This window comes from Podarcis cretensis (assembly GCF_951804945.1).
Source record: "Podarcis cretensis genome assembly, chromosome: 5".
Taxonomy (NCBI): Eukaryota; Metazoa; Chordata; class Lepidosauria; order Squamata; family Lacertidae; genus Podarcis; species Podarcis cretensis.
The window spans coordinates 1,034,426-1,058,424 of record NC_137174.1 but is presented as its reverse complement, the minus strand read 5'-3'; the positions used below and the strand labels follow the sequence as shown (position 1 = coordinate 1,058,424).

At 44.6% G+C, this 23,999-nt stretch overlaps 1 protein-coding gene across 6 annotated transcripts in view; it reads right to left on the bottom strand.

Moving 5' to 3' along the window:
• The window catches only part of LOC307215684 (potassium voltage-gated channel subfamily KQT member 1-like), a 373,811-nt gene that overhangs the window by 334,591 nt on the left and 15,221 nt on the right, over positions 1-23,999 (bottom strand). For 4 of the 6 annotated variants that reach the window (XM_079975199.1, XM_079975202.1, XM_079975201.1 and 1 more), the window contains one exon: positions 14,333-14,907. In XM_079975199.1, the coding sequence (XP_079831325.1) occupies positions 14,333-14,739 (407 nt within the window). In that variant the 5' untranslated portion in view covers positions 14,740-14,907. Of the gene's footprint in view, positions 1-14,332; positions 14,908-16,640; positions 16,695-16,756; positions 17,398-23,999 lie in introns of those variants that run through there. The other 2 variants (XM_079975198.1, XM_079975200.1) reach the window with 2 other exon arrangements.

Below are 23,999 nucleotides of genomic sequence, written 5' to 3'. Positions count from 1 at the left end.
CTCTGCCCTCCATTTTCCTTCTGTTTGCCATCAGGGCTGGTGTCCCCATGAGGGGGACTGAGGCCCAATCCGGGGCAGCACAATCACCCGGCAGGGTGGCTCTCCTCGGGGAGAGAGAGGAGCCGGTCCTCCACCGCCAGAGGGGAGAGGAGCAGCAGCAGCAGCAGCAGCAGCTTCCAGAAAGTTCTCCAGCAAGGCTTCGGCAGCAGGCGGGGCAGGCGCCTTCCCATTTCACCTCAGGAGGTGAAACAGGACCGCCCCCCCCCTTTGCAATGGACACACAAGCATCCTGTTTCTCAAATTGTTCCCAGCAATCTGAAACAAAACGTTAGCGTGTGGTGTGCTCCCCTTCAGGATACCACATGCCATTTTGTCTCCCCTCCAGCCTTACACTTCTACACTCTCTGACATACAGCAGTCTTCCGTCTCCCTGGAGCTTCAGGTCTCCTCAGGCTGCTCTGGGTTCCTGTCCCCTTTTATCTCTCTAAATAAACTTCTCTAAAATTCTGAAAACCTTAGGATTACACCAAGGCAATACCTCCTTCTTGTATGTGGCTGAACTGAAATTAGGAAATATGTTCTGGTAATGATTGACATATTCATTGAGCCTTCTTAAAGATTCTTCCACCGCCCCCCTCTCTATGTTGTGGATGTTATGTACTGAAGTTGTCACCCTGGGCCACCCTGGGGATACTGTAGATTGTTTTCACTCAGGTCCACATATGCAAATAAGGGATCAAAAGTGACATTCAGTGATTGGATAGTTACAGAAAATGGTTACTGTTGCATTCTAGTGGAGCTCTATATAAGCAGGCTGGCTGAACCCTTCAGTTCAGTTCTGTTCTGACCTGTGAATAAACAAAAGTTGTTTGAAGAATCGCTGTGTCGTCTGATATGTTCACCCACAACTGAACAGTGGAGGGTGGGGGCAATGAATGAAACTAGTCCTCCCATCAGAGTGGGAATATCCCCTCACTCCCCCACCCTTCTTCAGCAGAGTTTCTTTTCTTTCGACAAAGTAAGCAGCTCATGTGTATGTCAAACAAAGCTTTAATAAAGAAAACTGTAACACAATTACATGCTGTCTGAGAGAAACTAAAAGCACCTCATGAGGCAAAAAGGACAGTTGGCCTCTCGGACTGAACTGAACTGGACCCCAAAGGGAGGGGCTGATTCCACAGCACAGCGCAAAATCCTTGCCCACCAGAGGACAGACATGCTACTATTCAAATTAGGCCCCAGTGTTTTTCTTACACTGTAGACTCAATTGCCATGAATATTCTGCAAGCTGAATATTCCTGTCAAGCAGTTATTTTAAAATTTCATTTTGATTTCATCCACAAACTTGTGTGCTTCTAAATCATCATATGAATATGTAGAAGCACCAGCCATACTTTGGGGATGACCCCATTTCACTTCCAAATTGATAGGCACTAAACTACCTGAATTCACTATGAGGAGACATAATTATTTCAGTAATTAATAGTCCATAAATCTGTTTCCATGGCTCTATTCCCCAAAAGCCTTGAAAACCATCCCAGCTCAGACTACTTGCTGCACCACTGTTAATTTAAATGACACTGTTTTATATATGAACAAGCCTGCAGTCGCCACTTCCTATAAACACATTAAATGTTTTAAGTTCAAGCCACAGTGGGAGAAGATTATGCTTCACAGTCTTAAATACTTTTATTTTCCTGGATGAATTTCAAGTTTCACCTTTTAAGATCAATAATATTTGGAGTTACATTTAAGTCAGGCATGCAAAAATCTTTCAGCTGTCAAATGTAAGTCTCCCAGGAATATCGTTCAGAAATGCTTCAGTTTAAATGCCAAAAAGGAAGGTCAATCTGTTTGCTCTCACCACTAGTGTTTCATATTTCAAATGCTTTTTTAGTGAAACAACTAAGTCCTAGCTCCAGATAGGCTTAGCCATGGCTATGCACATATTTAAATCTACAGAAATGAAATCTGTTTAAGCTTTAGACATGATTATACACTATAAGTATAGACCTTGAAAGGAGGTCTTGTCCTTTTAACTCAGGAAGCTCCCATAAAGGCTCACTAACAGTCTTGTTTTATTTACAAAATCTAAAATGAAGGGGTGGGGAGGACAAAGAAGAGCAAACGTGTTAACAGGAGTCTCTGTTATGTCAAAATAAATAGTTTATCATAATATTAAATCATCTCCTTGGGCTTGTTGTTTTCTCTTCGTTTTTGCCATCTTCTCTCATCTCCCAGCCCCCTTGATTAAACCGCCCCCAGCAAAGTTGAACCCAGGTTCTAGAGCAGGGCGATATCTGGTTTTAAACATCATGATATATCACCAGCTAAAAATTGCAATGTACCAATATATATTGGTTTTCCCCACATTGTGATTTTTGCGTAGCGCACCCACACCCACACCCACACCCACACCCACCATGATTCACAATGATATATTTCTAGCTCAAATATTATGCAACCAGGATCACAATATGGACTTCAAACCAGTTTTGGACAATATATTGACAGGGCCTAGAAGAATAACCCTCCCTCTGCATCACATGCATAGCTGAAGGCAGTGGAGGGGACAGGGAAGCAAAGTTTGACTGCTGATTTCTTTTCATGCATCGTTTTTATTACAATTATGTGGGCACAAAGAAATATTGCATTCAGTTGGAAACACTTTATGCTTGGACTAAGGGCTCAGCCACACTTGCACTTGTCCTGTGCCTAAAAAGCACAGGTCCAAGCAGTTTTCTGCTTGTCCCACTGCTTTCCCCGGGGAAACCTCATTGCCACTGAACTGGAGCAAACATCAATCTGCAGAAAACCCAACTGACTTTTGCTCCAATTCAGTGGTAAAGAGCATAGGTAACACAATACCTCAAGGACTGCCTCTCTCCATATGAGCCGACCTGGACCCTGAGATCATCTTCCGAGGCCCTCCTTCGTGTGCCTCCTCCTCGAGAGGTCCAGAGGGGGCATCACAAGAACGGGGCCTTCTCTGCAGTGGCTCCCCGTCTGTGGAATGCTTTCCCCAGGGAAGTTTGTCTGGTGCCTTCATTATAAACCTTTAGGCACCAGGCAAAAATGTTCTTTTCACCAGGCTGTATGTCTTCTGAATGAAGACGTGGGAAATGAAAACTGTTGCGTTATGGGCCTTTGCTGATGATCTGATGATAGTTTTGGAAAACTAGAGGAAATGGAGACTCTTATGGTTTTAAGATTAATCATCTGAAAATGTTGATGTTAATAAAGAACATGACAACAGAAGATCCAAAGGTATTGATGGAGAAAACTGGATTTCAAATTGGAAAAAGTAAAGTATTTGGGTATTACTCTGACAAATATGAATTGTATGTTGTTTCAAAATTATGGATTTCATCACAAGAAGCCTTCTGCAGAAGAGAGGTGACAGGCAAAGACAACATTCCAAATGCATCAAGGAGACTATAAAATTAAAACAGGGGAAGAATTAATGGTGAAAAATTATAATATTCATTGGTTTTCTTATATGCAATTAGCAGAGAGGTTTGAATTCGATAAAAATATTTTTTGTATAGAGAGGGAAATATGGTCTTTTAATTTCAACTGTGCACAGATGATAACATGTTTGTTAAAATATGAAACAGAAGAGCAAGTTTAAGAATGTATGATTAAATGGGCAAAAATTGGTTCTAATATACAGATGGAACAGTTGGAATATATTTGGACTAAAGGGTTAAAATTTACACTGTATGTAATGTTGGTACTCAGCTCATGAGAAACTACTGGAATGTATAAAGGTCTTTCAAATGAGCATGAAGGGAAATTTTATCCTTGGGTGTTTTTGACAATTTTACAATTAAAACAATAAAGAATACTTTAAAAAAAAACACCTGAGAAACTGTGAGACTCAAATAATGTCTCCATTAAAAACAAACAAACAAACAATCCATAACATTGGTTAAAATGCAACATAAGCAAATATTGTTTGTGTGCACCTGTACTTGAAAAAAACTCCATCATATTTAGCATCCCATGAGTCTGATTAGAAGTAAATAATAAGTTAATAATGCCTAATGAAATTATGTCCAGCTTAGTGTAAAATATATTTTGGCAATATATTTTGGTTGGACATGAGTCTACAGTGTGATGCAGCAGCAAAAAAAGCTAATGCTATTCTAGACGGTCGCAAAAGAAGTCTATTGTCCAGATCAATGAAAGTAATAGTACTCTATTCATTAAAACTGAAATGGTTGGGCATAAAAGCCAATTTTTGTAAGGTTGCGAATTTAAGCTGCACTTTAACTTTTCACGGTCGGAATTTGGAAAGGAAGTGTGACTTATATTTGGAGCAATACAGTATTTATGAGAAATAACAGAGGTGCTGTATGTAAGGAAAGAATAATGGTCAGCTGTGAGAATGGACCAACATCGAGAGAAGGTTTAAGTGTATATTAAAGAAGAGATGAAGTAATTTGGTCTGATCTGTAATAATTTGGAACACACACACACACACATATATCCTGCCAAGTTGGAATTCAAGGTGGCTTACAACATTTAAAAGCAACAGTCATAGAAGAAGAATAAAAACAAATTGGTTAAAAACAATACTTAAAATGCATCACAATACCAGCAGTGGTGTAGCTAGCCCCTGGGGTGCCCGGTGTGGCGCGCATGTCCTGCAGCCGGGGGCGCTGCATGGAGCCTCTCTGCCGCCTCCCCCTCAGCTGTCGGGCGGCAGAGGAAGAGGCGGTGGGCAGACGGGAGCCCCAGCGGAGCCTGCAGGTGCCCAAGCCACCACGTCACTCCCAGGAGAGACGCGTGGTTTGGGCACGCTGCAGTACCTGCTGGCCCCCATGGTGTGGCGCCAAGTGCCAGCTGCGTTTCGTTACGTTTGTTGACTGAACTAAAAAGTTTTGTGAGCCCAATTTTTTATTTTTGAAAACTCTTATTTTTGTCATTTTGTCACCCCACCCCCGCAGTGATGACATCTGGGGCAACCTTCAGCCCCCGCACCCCTCTTCCTCCGCCACTGAATACCAGCAATTAAAATTTGAACTGACAGCAGCCCAGTCCAGTGGCGTAGCGTGGGGGGTGCAGGGGGGCCGGCCGCACCGGGCGCAACATCTGGGGTTAGGACAAATCCACGGGTTAGGGGGTGCAAATCCACGCTGCGCCACTGGCCCAGTCATCAGCATCATCTGCACCTTACTTTCCAAATGCATAAATCCTTTTACTGCAAAAGTAAATTGTTGCCTCTTTGCCTGAACAGAAGCAGGAGCCAAGTCACATTGATCTTATCACAAAGAGGAAAGTTTGTTTGCTGATTGGAATCTCAGTCCCACAGCACTGCTGAGGAATGAAGATTCCAATAAGCAAACAAAGTTTCTTTTTCTTCGTCAAGATCCACAGGGCTGCCTAGCAAGAGGCAAGGTGTGTGCCTTAAAGCCCTGTGGATCTGGGGGGGGGGGGGGGAAGGGGAGAGAGAAACTTCATTTGCATATCAGAATCTCTGTCGCTATGAAGGGAAGCTGGGTCTCTCCTTTGCCTAACAAGGTGTGTGCCGTAAACCTGCAGAACAAAAGCCAGAGCAAAACAGGGCTTGTGCCTTGCAGGTTGTGCAGGCAGAAGCAGCTTTTACTGCTGCTCTTGACTCTTGCAACACAAAGCTGAGAGGCACAAGGGGCTTCTGCCGTGCAATCAAATGCTGCTTCCTGCCTGCTGGGTCAGCAAGGCCAGCTGAGCAGTGCATTCTCCATATATTAGGGGGGGGGATATGAAACTTTTATCCTGGTATGGAATTCATACCGTTAAGAGGCACAGTATGGATATATCAACCAGCCTTATGAGGAACGGTTGAATGAGCTGGGTATATTTAGCCTGGAAAAGAGGAGACTGAGAGGAGATAGGATAGCCATCTTCAAATATCTCAAGGGCTGTCACATAGAAGAGGGAACAAGCTTGCTTTCTCCTGCTCTGGAGGGAAGGACTCCAACCAATGGCTTCAAGTTATAAGAAAGGAGATTCCGACTAAACATATAAAAAAACTTTCTGACAGTGGAAATGTTATGTACTGAAGTTCTCACCCTGGGCCGCCCTGGGGATAATGTGGATAGTTTTCTCTCAGGTCCACATATGCAAATAAGGAACTGAAAGTGACATTCAGTGATTGGATAGTTACAGAAAATTGTTACTGTTGCTTTGTAGTTGAGCTCTTATATAAGCAGGCTGGCTGAACCCTTCAGCTCAGTTCTGTTCTGACCTACGAATAAACAAGAGCTGTTTGAAAAAACGCTGTGTTGTCTGATATGCTCACCCACAACTTAACACTGGCGACGAAGGTGGGATTGATGGACATCAGAGACGCGGCCACCCTCTGAGCTGAGCTGAATCACTGAGCTGAATCACTGAGTGAAATCATGGAGCAGAACCAATTCAGAGCTGACTGTTCTGGCTAGAGCACTGTGTTCCATCCATCACACTCCTCGTCGGCATCGGAACCATGGCTTCACTCGTGCCTCTACTGCCGTTTGCCCCAGCCTCTGAATCATGGGACTCCTACCTCACTCGGTTCGACTGCTACTTCCAAGCAAATGAGCTGACAGGAGGGTCTGTAAAGCGTAAGCGGGGCCTCTTTCTCAGTCTTTGTGGCTCCGAAGTGTTGAGAGCCAGTGTGGTGTAGTGGTTAAGAGTGGTAGACTCATAATCTGGGGAACCGGGTTCGCGTCTCCATTCCTCCACATGCAGCTGCTGGGTGACCTTAGGCTAGTCACACTTCTCTGAAGTCTCTCAGCCCCACTCACCTCACAGAGTGTTTGTTGTGGGGGAGGAAGGGAAAGGAGATTGTTAGCCGCTTTGAGACTCCTTCAGGTAGTGATAAAGCGGGATATCAAATCGAAACTCTTCTTCTTCTTCTTCGCAATGGCCTAGCATTGATTGTGCCTCTAGCAGTCCAGGCAGCACCGTGGGACATGATTCAAGAGAAGCTCCGCAACCACTATGCGCCGAAGCCGTCCAAGATTGCTGCCCGCCATGCATTCTACCACTGGAACCAGGCAGAGGGGGAGTCAATTAACAACTACACCACCGCCCTCTGACAGGCCACAATGCACTGCGAGTTCTGAGACTTAGACGATGCTCTGATGGATCAAATCATCTACGGGGTACGGGACATCTGTCTGCAACAACGTCTCCTTGCCAAGCCAGACCTCATGCTACAGAAGGCCATTGAGAAGGCCACGGCCTCAGAAGCTGCTGAACTCTCCGCCCAGGAGATCCGCAAGGCCAGCAGCCCGCGTCTTGCTAGGAAGCCAGTTCCAGTGCATCATGAAGAGGCCAGCAGTGACGAGGCATCCTCCAGTGAAGACGGTGATGTACACCAGACAAAGCGGGAGCGTGGGAAGTTCAAACAAGTCCAAGGGCCAATTGGAATGTGCCGGCTGTGGAGGCAACCATTCCCGTGCCAAGTGTCGATTCAGAGATGCCATCTGTCGGAAATGTTCCAGAAGGAGCCACATCACTAAGGTTTGCCGATCGGCTCCGTCCAACACCCCCCTTTCACCGACTCGCAAGTCCAAGTCTTCACTCCAGTCCGCCAAGGAAAGCTGTTTCGCTCTCACCAACTGCCACTGCCCATCCAGAATCACGATTGGCCAAATCGACTCGCCTGCGCGACGCAAGCTGAATGTCACTGTGCTCATTGAAGGAGCTCCGTGTGACATGGAGATCGACACCGGGTCTGCCCTGTCCATCGTGTCTTGGAGCACCATCAAAAGACTGGTACCCAGAGTGTCCAAAAGGCAACTCCACTCTCACCGCGTACACCTGAGAGATACCAGGGAAACAACATTCCCGTGGTAGGCGTTGGCCGGTTCCGGATCGCCTTCAAGGATCTTTCGGGCCTGTTCCGACTGGTGGTGGTCGAAGGTCAGAAGCCAAGCCTGCTAGGGCTAGACTGGTTTAATGCCCTCGGCCTGGAAGTCACCGGCATCAACTGCATCTCTAACGCAGAGACTGAGGGTCTGATCGAAGACTTTGCCGAGGTTTTGGACAGCACTTTGTGTCAATATACAGGTACGCCCATCTCCTTTAGCCTGGATCCACAAGTCGCCCCCATCAACCTAAAACCATACCGGGTTCCGTTTGCTCTCAAGGCTAAGGTGGACGAACAACTGGACAAGCTGATTGCCCAAGGAGTTTTGGAGCCGGTTGACCACGCCAAGTGGGAAACCCCCATCGTCATGCCTGTCAAGCCGGACGGGTCAGTGAGAATCTGTGCCGACTTCAAGTGCACAATCAACAAGGCACTTCAGCAGCACGCTTACCTGGTTCCTGTTGTCCACCACCAGCTGCATTCCCTGGTAGAGGATAAGGACTTCACTAAGCTGGACCTTGCCCAAGCCTATCAACAACTGCCCATCGAAGATGCCACCGCTGAAGCCCAGATAATCGTCACCCAACGAGGGGTGCTCTGTGTGCCGCCATTTGCAGTTCGGGGGGAAAGTGGCTCCTGGCATCTTCCAAAGCCTTATGGAGCGTCTCCTGCAAGGGCTTCCGGGCATGGTGCTGTATTTCAATGACGTCTTGGTGTCTGCACTCACACCAGCAGCTGTTCGAGCACCTCCACGCCATGCTGACAAGGTTCCAGGAGGCCGGGCTCAAGGTAAAGAGGGAGAAGTGCCAGATCACCATTCCACAGGTGGAGTACCTGGCCTATCTTATCGACGCCTCCAGCCTTCACAGAATCATAGAATCATAGAGTTGGAAGAGACCACAAGGGCCATCGAGTCCAACCCCCTGCCAAGCAGGAAACACCATCAGAGCACTCCTGACATATGGTTGTCAAGCCTCTGCTTAAAGACCTCCAAAGAAGGAGACTCCACCACACTCTTTGGCAGCAAATTCCACTGTCGAACAGCTCTTACTGTCAGGAAGTTCTTCCTAATGTTTAGGTGGAATCTTCTTTCTTGTAGTTTGGAACCATTGCTCCGTGTCTGCTTCTCTGGAGCAGCAGAAAACAACCTTTCTCCCTCCTCTATGTGACATCCTTTTATATATTTGAACATGGCTATCATATCACCCCTTAACCTCCTCTTCTCCAGGCTAAACATGCCCAGCTCCCTTAGCCGTTCCTCATAAGGCATCGTTTCCAGGCCTTTGACCATTTTGGTTGCCCTCCTCTGGACACATTCCAGTTTGTCAGTGTCCTTCTTGAACTGTGGTGCCCAGAACTGGACACAGTACTCCAGGTGAGGTCTGACCAGAGCAGAATACAGTGGCACTATTACTTCCCTTGATCTAGATGCAATACTCCTATTGATGCAGCCCAGAATTGCATTGGCTTTTTTAGCTGCCGCGTCACACTGTTGGCTCATGTCAAGTTTGTGGTCAACCAAGACTCCTAGATCCTTTTCACATGTACTGCTCTCAAGCCAGGTGTCACCCATCTTGTATTTGTGCCTCTCATTTTTTTGCCCAAGTGCAATACTTTACATTTCTCCCTATTAAAATTCATCTTGTTTGTTTTGGCCCAGTTCTCTAATCTGTCAAGGTCGTTTTGAAGTGTGATCCTGTCCTCTGGGGTGTTAGCCACCCCTCCCAGTTTGGTGTCATCTGCAAATTTGATCAGGATGCCCTTGAGTCCATCATCCAAGTCGTTGATAAAGATGTTGAATAAGACTGGGCCCAAGACAGAACCCTGTGGCACCCCACTAGTCACTCTTCTCCAGGATGAAGAGGAACCATTGATGAGCACCCTTTGGGTTCGGTCAGTCAGCCAGTTACAAATCCACTGAGTGGTAGCATAGTCAAGACCGCATTTTACCAGCTTCTTTACAAGAATATCATGGGGCACCTTGTCAAATGCCTTGCTGAAATCAAGGTAGGCTACATCCACTGCGTTCCCTTCATCTACCAGGCTTGTAATTCTGTCAAAAAACAAGATCAGGTTAGTCTGACATGACTTATTTTTCAGAAATCCATGCTGACTATTGGTGATCGCAGTATTCCTTTCTAGGTGCTCACAGACTGTTTGCTTAATGATCCGCTCCAGAATCTTCCCTGGTATTGATGTCAGACTGACTGGGCGGTAATTATTTGGGTCCTCTCTTTTCCCCTTTTTGAAAATAGGGACAACATTTGCCCTCCTCCAGTCTGCCGGGACTTCGCCTGTTCTCCAGGAATTCTCAAAGATGACTGCCAGTGGTTCTGAGATCACATCTGCCAGTTCTTTTAATACTCTTGGATGCAGTTCATCTGGCCCTGGAGACTTGAATACATCTAAACTAGCCAAGTATTCTTGTACTATCTCCTTAGTTATTCTGGGCTGTGTTTCCTCTGCTGAATCATTTGCTCCAAATTCTTCAGGTCGGGCATTGTTTTCTTTATCGGAGAAGACTGAGGCAAAGAAGGCATTGAGGAGTTCAGCCCTTTCTGTGTCCCCTGTTTGCATTTCACCATCTTCTCCTCTGAGTGACCCCACTGTTTCTTTCTTCTTCCTTTTGCTACGAACATACCCATAAAAGCCTTTTTTGTTGCTTTTAACCTCTCTAGCAAGCCTGAGTTCATTCTGTGCTTTAGCTTTTCTGACTTTGTGTCTACACGTGCTGGCTATTTGTTTGAATTCCTCTTTGGTGGTTTCCCCCCTTTTCCATTTTTTGTACACATCCTTTTTTAATCTTAACTCAGTTAAAAGTTCTTTAGATAGCCACCCTGGCTTCTTTAGGCACCTTCCATGTTTCCGTCTCATTGGTATTGCCTGAAGTTGTGCTTTTACTATCTCCCTCTTAACAAACTCCCAGCCATCATGAACTCCCTTTCCTTTTAGTATTACTGTCCATGGGATCTCACCCAGCACTTCCCTAAGTTTTATGAAGTCGGCTTTCTTAAAGTCAAGAAATTGAGTCCTAGTATGCTTGGCTGCTCCTTTCCGCTGTATAGTAAACTTCAGAAGAGCATGATCACTCACGCCTAATGATCCTTCCACTTCTACCCCACCAACCAGGTCATCAACATTGGTTAGGACCAGATCTAAAATGGCTGTTCCTCTTGTTGCTTCTCCCACTTTCTGGACAATGAAGTTGTCTGCAAGGCCAGTGAGGAATCTGTTTGACCTTATGCTCTTGGCTGAGTTTGACATCCAGCAAATATCCGGGTAATTGAAGTCCCCCATTACTACTATCTCCCTTCCTTTTGCATGCTTGGCCATCTGTTCCAGGAAGGCATCATCTATGTCCTCCGTTTGGCTTGGGGATCTATAGTAAACTCCCACAATGAGGTCCCTGTTATTCATCTCTCCCTTAATTTTGACCCAAATGCTCTCACTTTGGCTTTGAGGTTCTAAATCTTGGATCTCTTCACAGGTATACACATCCCTGACATATAACGCCACTCCTCCTCCTTTCTTGTCTGGTCTGTTTCTCTGAAATAGATTGTAACCCTCCATTATTACATTCCAGTCGTGGGACTTATCCCACCAGGTTTCAGTGATGCCTATTATGTCATATTTAGTTTGCTGTACCAAGAGCTCAAGCTCATCTTGTTTATTACCCATGCTTTGCGCATTAGTGTACAATCATAGAGTTGGAAGAGACCACAAGGGCCGAGTCCGACCCCCTGCCAAGCAGGAAACACCATCAGAGCACTCCTGACATATGGTTGTCAAGCCTCTGCTTAAAGACCTCCAAAGAAGGAGACTCCACCACACTCCTTGGCAGCAAATTCCACTGTCGAACAGCTCTTACTGTCAGGAAGTTCTTCCTAATGTTTAGGTGGAATCTTCTTTCTTGTAGTTTGGAACCATTGCTCCGTGTCCGCTTCTCTGGAGCAGCAGAAAACAACCTTTCTCCCTCCTCTATGTGACATCCTTTTATATATTTGAACATGGCTATCATATCACCCCTTAACCTCCTCTTCTCCAGGCTAAACATGCCCAGCTCCCTCGTAAGGCATCGTTTCCAGGCCTTTGACCATTTTGGTTGCCCTCCTCTGGACACGTTCCAGTTTGTCAGTGTCCTTCTTGAACTGTGGTCCCAGAACTGGACACAGTACTCCAGGTGAGGTCTGACCAGAGCAGAAGCTGGCACTGAAGATTTGAGAGAATTCTCACAGAGGGAGAAATTATGACAACTGTGGAGCAGTACTGACCCTTCCAGGCCACCAAACACAATTTCCTCTCTACTATCTCCATTAAGCTGCCCTGGGTGAGGCAATTTCTGTCTGCCTTGTGGCATGCCAGCTCCTTTGTAGAATCAACATTAGTGTTGTCTTCTTAGCCTCATAAACACACTGTCTGATTTCTTAGGCTACATTGCTAAGGAAAAACACAAAGAACAGAAGCTAACCTAATTTTAGCTCCTGGACTCTTAAACCATGAAAGAGTACCCACCCCAAATCTCACATAAGCAACATTAGAAATCACGCTGGGCCAGACAGCCTGGTAGCTCTTCAAGACAGAGAGATGTCTCTGTGAAGCAGGACACAGAAGCACCTGGATCCCTTTGACTGCATCACGCTGGGATTGAAAGTAGGGCTGTGTGCACACTAAGTGTTTGAAATGCACAGAGCTCTTTTTTCTGTGCACATCTGTATAGTTTGTCCATACCTGTGCATTACACTGATAGCTGAAGCAGCAGCCATATCATCATCATCATCATCGTCATCATCATCACCACCACCATCATCAATTAAATTTAATTACAGCCTTTCATCCAAGGATAACAGGGTGGTTTGCAGTATAAAAACACAGAAACATATAATTAACACTAACCCCCACACCTGCGTTCTCAACTGCTCCCCCTGTGTTTCCACGCCCCACTGTAGGCATGTGTGCAGGTATTTATTTACCTTGTGTGTGCACAGTTGTTGTTGTTGTTGTTGTTGTTGTTGTTGTTGTTGTTGTTGTTGTTTTTATACATGTTTTCCAGTATGGTATACCAGACTGTCACCAAACAGCAGATTAACTTTTAACCCTTAAAATAAACGTGTCCCTTTCAGCCCCAGCAGTAGCCTACTCTCTCTGAGTTCAGGAGAGATAAGGTCCATTGCAGGCAGGAATTTGTTTGCTTGTGTGCAGCCAAGCAGTTTCTAAATTTTTTCAGAAGCAAGTTTCCTGATACACCAGACTTTCACCAAAATAAAGCGTGTCCCCCAGCCCAGCAGTAACCCACTGATAAAGCATAAACTAAGGTAAATGTGGAAGTGAATGAACAATTAGAAGCTAAGTGCGTCCTGAGAAGCATAAAGGAAGTGCAATTCTCTGCAGCGCTACACACCCACTGCAACATCACCATGAGGGGAGCCACAGCAACAAGTGTACTGTTCACATGCTCTTTCTTTTTTACACACATGGGCTGAAATGTGAATTTATTTAGGCTTAAAATCTATTTTCACATCAAACCTGGTTCGTGGGGAAAAACACATCAAGTCATCAGAAAAAACAGGATGTGTCTGCATTGGGGTTGAAGTCTCATGTACAATAATAATTTTAAAAAGCCAAGCACACGGTATGCACTGAATGCACACTAAACTGTAGTGTGTGCGCAGCCTAGGACCTTCTGAACCACATCAGTCATCCAAATATCATTTGCAGGTAGCTGTGTAAAGGCACCTATGTAGAGAGCTGACCCTACAATTACATGGAATCAGTTCCTATTAAAATTAATGCTAGCTGATTCCCCATAATTATAAAAAATATGAAGGGCAAAATAAACAAATAAAACCATAATATTAGCAAGCCTTGATAAAGCAAGGGTCAGTCATATCTAAAGAAAAGATAGATTAGCCATTGCTGCTGCTTGGGTGCTTTCTGAGCATGAGAGTGTTCCATATGCCCGTTCTCCCAGTAATCCTTACAACCGTCTGTTTCATCACCATTATCCTGACATTGTAGATGGAGCGTATGTATGTATGTCTGCTAAGACTGAAAAAACATCAGCTTAACTAAGACCAACTGGTAAGTTCATGGCTGAAGTAAGATTTGTCTTTCAGAGTCTTTCAGTCTATTGTATTCTTAACCATTACACAAGCTCCCACCGAATACATCTTTAAGTTAAAGTGTTCTGGAATGGCCTATCAAAATGTTGGATAAAAGAAATTCCATTTGATTTTGAGGAGTCATCCGGCAAAACATTTAAGGAATTCTGAGGGAAGTCAAAAATTAGCTAAATTAGGGGGCGGCGGAATCAGATGGGTGGATGGATGGATTCACATACTCCTGGTTTGTTCTGGTGCTAGCATTTTATTTGATCCACACTCCCAGGAAATGTATTTGCATATTAAGCTCAATAGTTCACTTTCTGTGAAATAAAAAAGTGCAGGTTCACAACAAGGAAATAGTCATATGGAGAGGAAAAAAGGTACTTACACTGCAAAGTGATAAATGAAACACTTCCATCCACTTGGCCGTTCCAGAAAGTTGTACACATCTCCCTGCATACTAGTTTTGGTTAAGTATGGGCCATAAAAGCATTTTGTAGGGTAGGCCCGGTGTACCTCACTTCCTGTCATGGATTCGGTGTTTATCTGGAAAGCAGGATCATGTGGATTTTCTTCTTCAGAGTTTGAATAAATTTTTGATCCATTAGTCACCAAAGAATCGGGATCAAGTGCCACAGAAGAGTACTGCATATTGTTTAAGTTTGCTCGCACTTCCAAAAAGGTTGCAGACTTCCTGTGTCCATTCAGGTTCCCCACTTGGGAGTCAGAATGCTGAACTCTACTGCAAAGGTTATACATTGGGTGCCCACCAGTTTCACCATTACCGTAAGACATTCTGTAATGAAGTAGGTGTATTGCTCACCTTGATCAATATTTAAAATTATAAAAGGTATTGTATATCTTCTCTGCCTTTGGCATTCTCCAGCCACCCAGTAAGAAGTCAAACATTATTGTGGAACAACACCGCCGTGTGCAGCCAGTCTGTCACCTGTTACCAGGATTCTGAAATTAAATCACAAGAAGATGTTTAGATAATGGAAGTCTCAAGTAATAGATAAAGGCTCTGAAGGAGGAAAGCAATTAAAGAGTCACTATGCAGCAAAGCAAGTCAGGAGCATGACTTGAGTGTTATTTATAGACTAGTACTTGGCACCATTTTTGACAAACTGACACATTGCTTAAGGTTGGGAAATGCTGACAGTGGCCCATAAGGAAGTTCCAGGAATCATTTGTGACAACCACATTATTTATTTCAAAATTCACTTAAAAGTTTTGTCCGTAAGAGAGTTCACCTAAGGCGCTTAAGTTCACATTGAAAAGTGAATGGAACAAAAACATGCAGGAGAAATGGAATTAGTTGCAGCTCCCTGTTGAATGTACATTCTGTGGCAAACCTGGATTTGTATGAAATGGACCCAGTGTTAAAGGACAAGTCAGAACTGCTCAGCTGCCTTTTCCTTTTATTTCTTGTTTCATTAAAAACATTTCTAGACTGTTTTTCCTACCAGGCCAGTATATAATAGGCAAAAATAAAAGCAAGCCCCCCCCCACACACACAAATACAATACAATAAACAAAAAGACAAACAATCAAAATAGACTAAACTATTAACTTTAAAATGCTTGGCCAAAAAGGCAAGTTTTGACCTGGAACCAAATAGTTGCAAAGTTGGCACCAGTCATTCTAAATTTTATATTAGCATTTTTGGCTAATATGTCTGGCATCCAGAGTATACCCGGTTGTATTTGTAAAACCCAGTACTGAGACTGCAATACAGCAGACAAGATAACGCTTTGAAAGGGCAAGGCCTCCATCTATGAATTATTGAAAAGTTTAACTTTAAACTGCATATATAACTTTAGGCATTTTGTAATGAATTATTTCTCTTATCTGTGTGAATTGATGGTACACTTAATTATGGGGATGGGGTGGAGAGAAACCTTAGAGATTATTCTTTTGGTTTCTTGCAGTCTGTATCCTTTACATTTTTTTCAGTCAGATTTTAAGCCTTAGTTCCAATGAAGGTAGGAAACTCCTGCAAACCTAGTGCAAATAGAACCTTTTAATCTTTTACATCAGCTTAATACAAGATTAGGCACATGGCAAATGTTAATGCACTCACTGCTTCAATGTTTGGTCTGGATAACCAGTTAACTCCCCCCCCCAAACCCCCCCCCCCCAAAAAAAAACCACTGAGAACTGTATTTTGTTCCTTCCAGAAATTATTTTGCTTTACAGACTCGGAGCAAGTTAGTCTTTAGACATACTGTATTACCAAAAAGAAATGGTGTGTGTGTGTGTAAGACTTGGACAATTCACATAAAATACCATAAGAAAGCATAAGAAAACATTGTCATTATATTGTCATCAAGTCAGTCTTCATAACTGCTGCTTCAACACTGAGCAATTTCATAACTGTATCTATACTATGTCTATCCTTCCCGCATTTGAAGGCTTTTAAGGCTTAAATTCCTTTTCAAAACATGCCCATTCCCAGATTTCGCTATTTTGAGAGGTTCTAAACTTCTGAATAGCTCTCTTTGTACAAACTTTGAATACGGCATACACATTAGATATTTCCAGCAACGCTGTTGCATCAGTATTTCCTCAGTTGTCTAGTGACTGCATTTAACTTTTCTACCCTCACGTTTAACATTTCAGAATGAATTTATAAGCCAGCAAAGAGAAATTTTGCTTTCTCAAATCCTTAAAGCAAATAAAATTAGCTGGAATACTCAGTCCTATGTCTGATAGCGTGCGGCAGATCTTGGTATGGCAAGGCGGCTGCTCCTGATTTGATGCGTGAGACAGAAAAGACAAAACCTGAAACCTTCTGGAAGGCAGCACATACCCTCTCCTGTTGCAGGGTGTTTTTTCTCTCCCTTGGCGCTTCCCTCTGCTCCATATGGCATAATCCAAGGACAGGAACAGCGAGAGAGTCGTCTGGCTCTGCCCCCTGGCTGATAAAGTCCCACCCTAACCCATTCAGAGGACCTCCCCATGTCTTGTTAGTTTTCCTTTGGCAGAAAACCTGTAGGGCATCTTTTTGATGGTGCTGATCATTTTGTGACTGACAGATGTGGCTTTTTCCTTTCCTGTGCTTTTATCAGCATGTGGGGAGGGGTGGCCAGGCAGATTTCCCTCTCTACCCTCCCTTCAAATCCAGAACAAATGGATTAAGCATAGTTTTCTTATCTCCTCTGAATTCAGACTTGGCTTAATTTCAGACAAAGCTTAATGGACAGGATCTGCGGAAGCCTTGGGTGTTAAAAATGCCTATGAAGATTTGATGAAACCCATGCAAGACAATTTCAGCATCATGCACCAACTGAACATCATCACACTGCTCCTATCTTGGAACTAACTATCTTGCTCACTGGGAAAAGCCTTCAGAATATTCAAGAGCAAGTCTAGCCAGTTACATTGCTAACTGGAAATGTCTCCATGCTGGCAGGGGTAAGTACAAAACCTTCTGCCTTTCCCCCGTTTTTAACAAAGCACACTTTTAAGGCTTTAAAAAACCCCTCAAATTTTCTCAGAACACACTGGCTGCATTCACACATGGTTTACTGTGAACAGACAGAGACGTCCCACTTTCAACAGCAAGAAACCACAATCCCCGACTTCGCATTGTCCAAGGTGGGGATTTGGGTTTGTTTGAGCCACGGACCTACTATTTAAAGAAACAGTAAAATTGAAATTGGGCACGTCCAAACTCTCAGACACACCTACAGCAACTCTTTTCATCTTTGTCACAGACTTCTAAGATATACATCTTTAAAGATGGGGGTGGGGGCCCTGTTCCTAAAACTGCATCCGAACAGCAGAGCACAGCCATGAAGTGTTGCATGAAAGTATAGACTAGACTTTATACCAGTAAGGTTGTGATCCTATGCGCATTTACTAGGGAATAAGTCCCATTTAACACACCTGGAATTCCTTCTGAGTAAATGTGCAGATTGCCCCATTCAATTTAGTCCTATCTGCACAAAGGTGTGAAATTTGCTATGGGGACACTGAAACCCAATTTCTTGCAAGTTGGGAGGTTTTCTGCAATGTAGGCATACAAAAACAGGTTTCAACCACCTTAAAGGACTCTAATCCAGATTTCTTCAAGGAATATATACGTTGGTTTTGGGAACAAGATTCAGATTCTCCTGAAATCAGGTTTTTAGCCCCAATGACGTGGTTTCAATACAATCATAACAAAACATATATGCAATAAAAAGGCTTATTGGATGATATCTACTGTACAGTACAAAATTCCTCATAACAAATAGTGAATGCATGTATTTTAACTATTCAGCCAGTCCTAGATGTAATTTAGCAATTCAAATTATAACCATTTCTCTATGAAGTGGTTTTCTTGACAAGATACAGCAATTGCTTGAGCAAATTAACTTCTTCATCTTCTGGGCAGCTGCTGTCTTGGTTCAAAAGAACATAGCAAACGTTTTCAAAGTCAGATATTGCAGTATGCCTATTGTAAAAAATTAATATATCTATCTTTCTGGAGTAGGGAGAGAAGGTATAATATAAAATATATTATTTCTCCATTGCTTTCTGGCTGCAAATTTATAAAAAAAGTTAACGTATAGCTATTTTGTATATCTAACAACAAGAAAGGAAGTTCTTTAAAAGCAGTTGCATGAAAGTTTTTGTCAAAGGAAAGAATGTGCAAGCCTATTTTTAATACTGAAAGTGTGATCACGCTTCAGGAGTAAACAAAGCTGAAAACTGGATGTTAGAATCATGGAACTGTAGAGTTGGACGTGACCTTGAGGGTCATCTGAAGGGCTGCCACATGGAAGAGGGAGCATGCTTGTTTTCTCCGGCTCTGGATGGTAGGACTCGAACCAAGGGCTTCAAGTTGCAAGAAAGGAAATTCCAACTAAACATCAGGAAGAACTTTCTGACAGTAAGAGCTGTTCAGTAGTGGAACAGACTCCCAGGAGAGATGGTGGACTCTCCTTTCTTGGAGGTTTTTAAGCAGAGGTTGGGTGGCCATCTGTCATGGATGCTTCAGCTGCGATTGCAGGGGGTTGGTACTGGATGACCTTTGGGATCCCTGCCAACTCTGTGATTCATCAACCCCCTGCAATGCAGGAATATTAACTAGATCATCCGTGACAGATGGCCATCCAACCTCTGCTTAAAAACCTCCAAAAGGAGAGTTCACCACGGCTGTAGGACTTCCTCAGCATTTGCATGTCTTCTATCCTTGCTGCCTCAACATAAGGTATCTGATATTTTCAAGTCACCTGTCATCTAACATTCCTTCTAGTATCACCCACTACATTTTCACAGCGTTATAAAAGCATATGTTTGGGAAATTTCAGGTACTGGGTATTAAAATAACTGTCTAGTTACCAACACCTAATTTTTATGATCTCATAAGAGCTCAGAATGGGCAACAAAATTCCCATTACTTTAATAAGGTATCTGTCATACTGAATGTGAAATTTAATACCACATACTGAAACATTTTTAACTGTATGGCTAACTTATGTGAAATCTATGACCACTGAGAAAACTACAAATGCCCCATAATGAACAATGCAGAAAGCAGTTGCATATTTTGAGGTGAAATGGCACAAAACAAAAACACTGATCTTTGCCCATTTCTTAAATCTCAGCTGTTCCTGTGGATCTGAGTGAACAGATTCTGGCTATGAGTTGCACTCAGCTAACTTTTCCTCAGAGCAGACCCATTGAAATTAATTACTCAAGGTCTACGGTGAATAAATGTTAGCTGAATGAAACAATATCTATATTAACAGCTATGCCCATGAAGCTGACCAATCTGTCATCTGCGGCTCTTTCTTGTTATCTTTTAATGAGCCAAAATGGTGAATGGCTGAGTTTCCAGGTATAGGTAATTTGCCACTGCATTTTTAAATTGAAATAATTCAACTAGTTGACCACCTGATTAAGATTTGTACCTCGTTCATAATAACGGGCCTTGGAGGCTGCTGTTTCCTGCAAATCAAATGCTACCAGTTCCCCAAGTTGGATCTCATTCCTTTCCACATGCCTGCATTAGGTTATAATTTATAATTATACGATAAATATTATTAATAATAATTAATACATTAATAAATTATTGGGTTGTAATTTATTCTGAAATTTGACATTTTTCAATTTGCCTTTTTTTAAAGTAAGTCCTGTGTTCAGTGGAAGCTGCTATATTAGGGCAACCTGGGTACTGCCCTACCAAGTGAAACCTCAAGCAATCATTTTAAGTTTTCTCCAAAATTTGAACACAACACACGTTCTTATCCTTCAATTTGAACATAAGAGAGACTACTGGAAATATTTCTGTCACTCTCCCATTCTCTGGGCAAACTATATTGCTGTGGCCACAAGATCTCTTCCATCCATCTCCAGGCACGAAAACCACATGAACATTTTTGCATTTTTCTAGGGCAGTGGATACCTTGGATCTCCACTCTCTCATCTTCTCTTGATGGCAAACCGGCCAATCAGGACACAGGAGTTAGCATACAGCCACAGAAGAAAATTAGACCATATTATGTTTTCTGAGCATGCAAAGAGTTGTTTCCTTGAGGGCCACGCTTAGCATCAGGCCCCACAGCAGGAGGGCTTGCCTGGCCAGCCATTCTGCTTGCCTGCCTTTTCTTTCACTGACTTGCCTTTTGTGTGAGCAAATACCAATGGACACCCTGTGAGTCTCCTGTCGTGTTTATATATATATGTTTTTTATCATACCATTTTAAACAGTAATTAAACATACTTTTACATCTTATTCAAAATTTTTCTGACTTCCATTAGTCATGTCTGAAAATTTTCCAATCTAATCTCTTAGTATGCATTTCTTATTTCCCCTATTACATTTTGTCAGGGAACTGCCATCGGAAGGGCAGGCGGTGGAAGGGCTCACGGAGGTTAGGAGAGACTCGGCAGCAGAGGAGGGAACCAGCAGGGGGAGAGAAGGAGCTCCAAGGGAAAGTGAATCGGAGGGATGGCTCAGAGAGACTTCCAGCGAAAACAGTGGGGAAGTTTCAGGACCTCCTATAGGGACACCCACCCCTCGCCGGAAACTGTCGCGCCGAGAATCCAGAAGACGCGTTTCCGTTAAGGAGCTTCTATGCTGGAAGCGTTTCCGCAAACACCCACTGTCGGATTCTGCCAGCGATTGAGGGAGTCATGTTTAAGGGGCTCCGCTATAGACAGAGCTTTGATAACCAGGCCAAACTCTGAGGGACTAAGCTTTACGCACAAGCAGCTCATCATCCCATCACAGCAATCCGACAGTCACTGAAAGCCGCTTGTGCAAGGAGAGGCATCCTGAGCAACCCAACCGGAGCCGGAGATGCAGGAGGAGCTGGAGCAGGTCCAAGCCTGGAAGAAAGGTACAGGGTGTTGGAAGTCCAGCTAGCGCTGCAAATGGCGAGGCTCGAGGAGAGGCGGGCTCAGGATGCAGAAAAGGGAAAAACCACCCCACTCGCAAGGAAGGTGCCAGGATTGGTACAAAAGTTTGGGGGTGATCCCAGAAACTATCAAGCCTTTAGAACAGAGATGCAATACGCCCTCAATCTGCAGTTTGATGACTTTCCCGATGAGGAATCGAGGGTAGCGTTTGTGATTGGGCATCTCGAAGGGGGGGCGAAAGACTGGGTGAGGCCCCTGATGGCAGCGAATAATGACGCCCTAAAGGACTCGAGAAAGTTTTTTCGCGCCATGGATCTGATGTTTTCCAGCGAGATTGAGCAGGGAGTGGTGCGCAGACAGTTGATGGCGTGTAAACAGGGGAACTGATCCGTCCGGGAGTACTGGACTGAGTTCACCATGTTGATCCATAAATTGGGGTGGGACCTGTCGGCGGAACCGATACAAATGCTGTTCGAAGAAGGGCTATCTTTGGTGGTGAAGGACGAACTTTCCCGGGCGCCCAGGGTGGAGTCTATGGACCAGCTGACCAAATCCGCACTGGCCATAGGTGCACGCCAGGAGGCGAGAGCTTTGGAGAAGCGGGAAGGGAAAGGGGAACGTTGGAGTGATTTCCGCATTCCAGAGATTCCAGCGCAGCATTCCCCTCCAATAGAGCCGATGGAAATTGGAACAGCGCGCACGCGCGGAGTTTCAAACCCCAATGAAGGGCGGAAGGAGGGAAAGAGCGCCAATAAATGTTTCCTCTGCCAACAGCCAGGTCACTTTGCCAGAGTCTGCCCACAAAGGAAGGAATGGCAAGGGATGGCGGGAGCTGTTGGGGGTGAGGAGGAGGGGGTTAAGGAGCAAGTAAAAGCCAACGCCTGGCTGCCAGCATCGGGGCACAGCAGCCAGGCCAAAGAGCAGTGAATGTGCCCACGCCGGAACCCCCAAGACCAGCGCTTGTAGTAGAGGTGTTGCTAGAGCTGCCAAACGGACACCCACTAAAGATAAAGGCGCTACTGGACTCAGGCAGCTCCTGTAATTTTATGAGTAAGGAGTTTGCAGCCGAACACCAGATACAGACTATCCCTTTAAGTAACCCTTTGCAGGTGACCATGATTGATGGGAGGGAGCTGTTGGGGGGAGAAGTTAACCAACAGACTATCCCAATGATAATGAAGGTAGCAAGACACACGGAACTGATAGCGTTTAATGTGGCTACCCTGGGGGGAGTGCCTATTATTTTGGGGATGAGCTGGCTAGCGCTGCATGATCCGCTAGTGGGATGGCACCAGCGGGTAGTTTCCTTTGGGTCAGCACATTGCCTAGAACACTGCAAAGAAGGGAAGGCTCAGGGAGGAGCCAAGGCCACTCTAGCAGGGACGAAAGTAACAGATAAAGGGAAGGTGCCCCGACAATACGCCGACCTGGGAAACGTCTTCAGCGAAAGAGAGGCAGATAAACTGCCCCCGCATAGACCCTTTGACTGTCAAATCAACCTACTCCCTGGGGCCCAGCTGCCAGTGGGCAAGTTGTATGCCATGTCCGATAGGGAGATGCAGGAGTTAAGGGAGTTCATTGACAAAAACCTGAAACGAGGTTTCATCAGAGAGTCAAGAGCGGTGGGGGGCAGCCCAGTGTTTTTTGTGGACAAAAAAAAAACGGATAAACCCAGGCTTGTAGTGGATTACAGGGCCCTGAATGCCATGTCAGAACCCGTGGCTTTCCCCATGCCCAGAATTGATGACATTTTGACCCGAGTGAGGAAGGGAAAGATTTTTACCAAACTGGACCTGAGGGGGGCGTATAACCTGATACGGATGAGATACGGAAGACCACCATGTTCACCCCCTTGGGGGCCTTTGAGTATCTCGTTATGCCCTTCGGTCTACAAGCAGGCTCAGCCTGTTTTCAATCATTCATGAACCACGTCCTGGGACCTTTGCTTTACAAGAATTGCGTGGCCTTCTTAGATGACGTGTTGGTATACTCAGAGAACGAGGAGCAGCATGTACGGGACGTCTGGGAAGTACTGGGCAAGCTGCAAGCAAACCAGCTGTGGGTGAAACTGGAGAAGTGTCAGTTTCATACCAAGGAGGTGGAATTCCTGGGGTACCGCTTGTCAGACAAGGGATTGGCCATGGATCCCGGCAAGGTTCAGGCGGTACTGGAATGGAAGACCCCGAAAACGAAGGACGTGCAAAGGTTCCTAGGGTTTGGAAACTTCTATCGGAAGTTCATCAAGAACGGCTCCCATCACTGATTGTCTCAGCAGCAAGAAGAAATTTGTTTGGACAGTAAAGGCGCAGCGAGCGTTCGAAGAGTTAAAGAAAGCATTTGCGTCTGAAGAACAGCTCCTGCATGTGGATCTACAAAAACCGATGAGAGTAGAAACTGATGCATCAGACCGAGCGGTAGGGGCGGTGCTTCTGCAGCCAGGGAAGAGTGAGTCGGAGTGGAGACCGTGTGCCTTCTTCTCGTGAAAGTTGAATAAATCCGAGAGGAACTACACCGTGTATGACCGAGAACTACTCGCCATTCATGAAGCGTTCCGAAGATGGCGGCACTTATTAGTTGGTGCACAACACAAAGTCCAAGTGTGCACTGACCACAAGAACCTAGAGTATTGGAGAACGGCACGAGTACTTAACCAACGACAAGTGAGATGGGCCCAGGAGTTCTCCAAATTCCACTTTGAAATT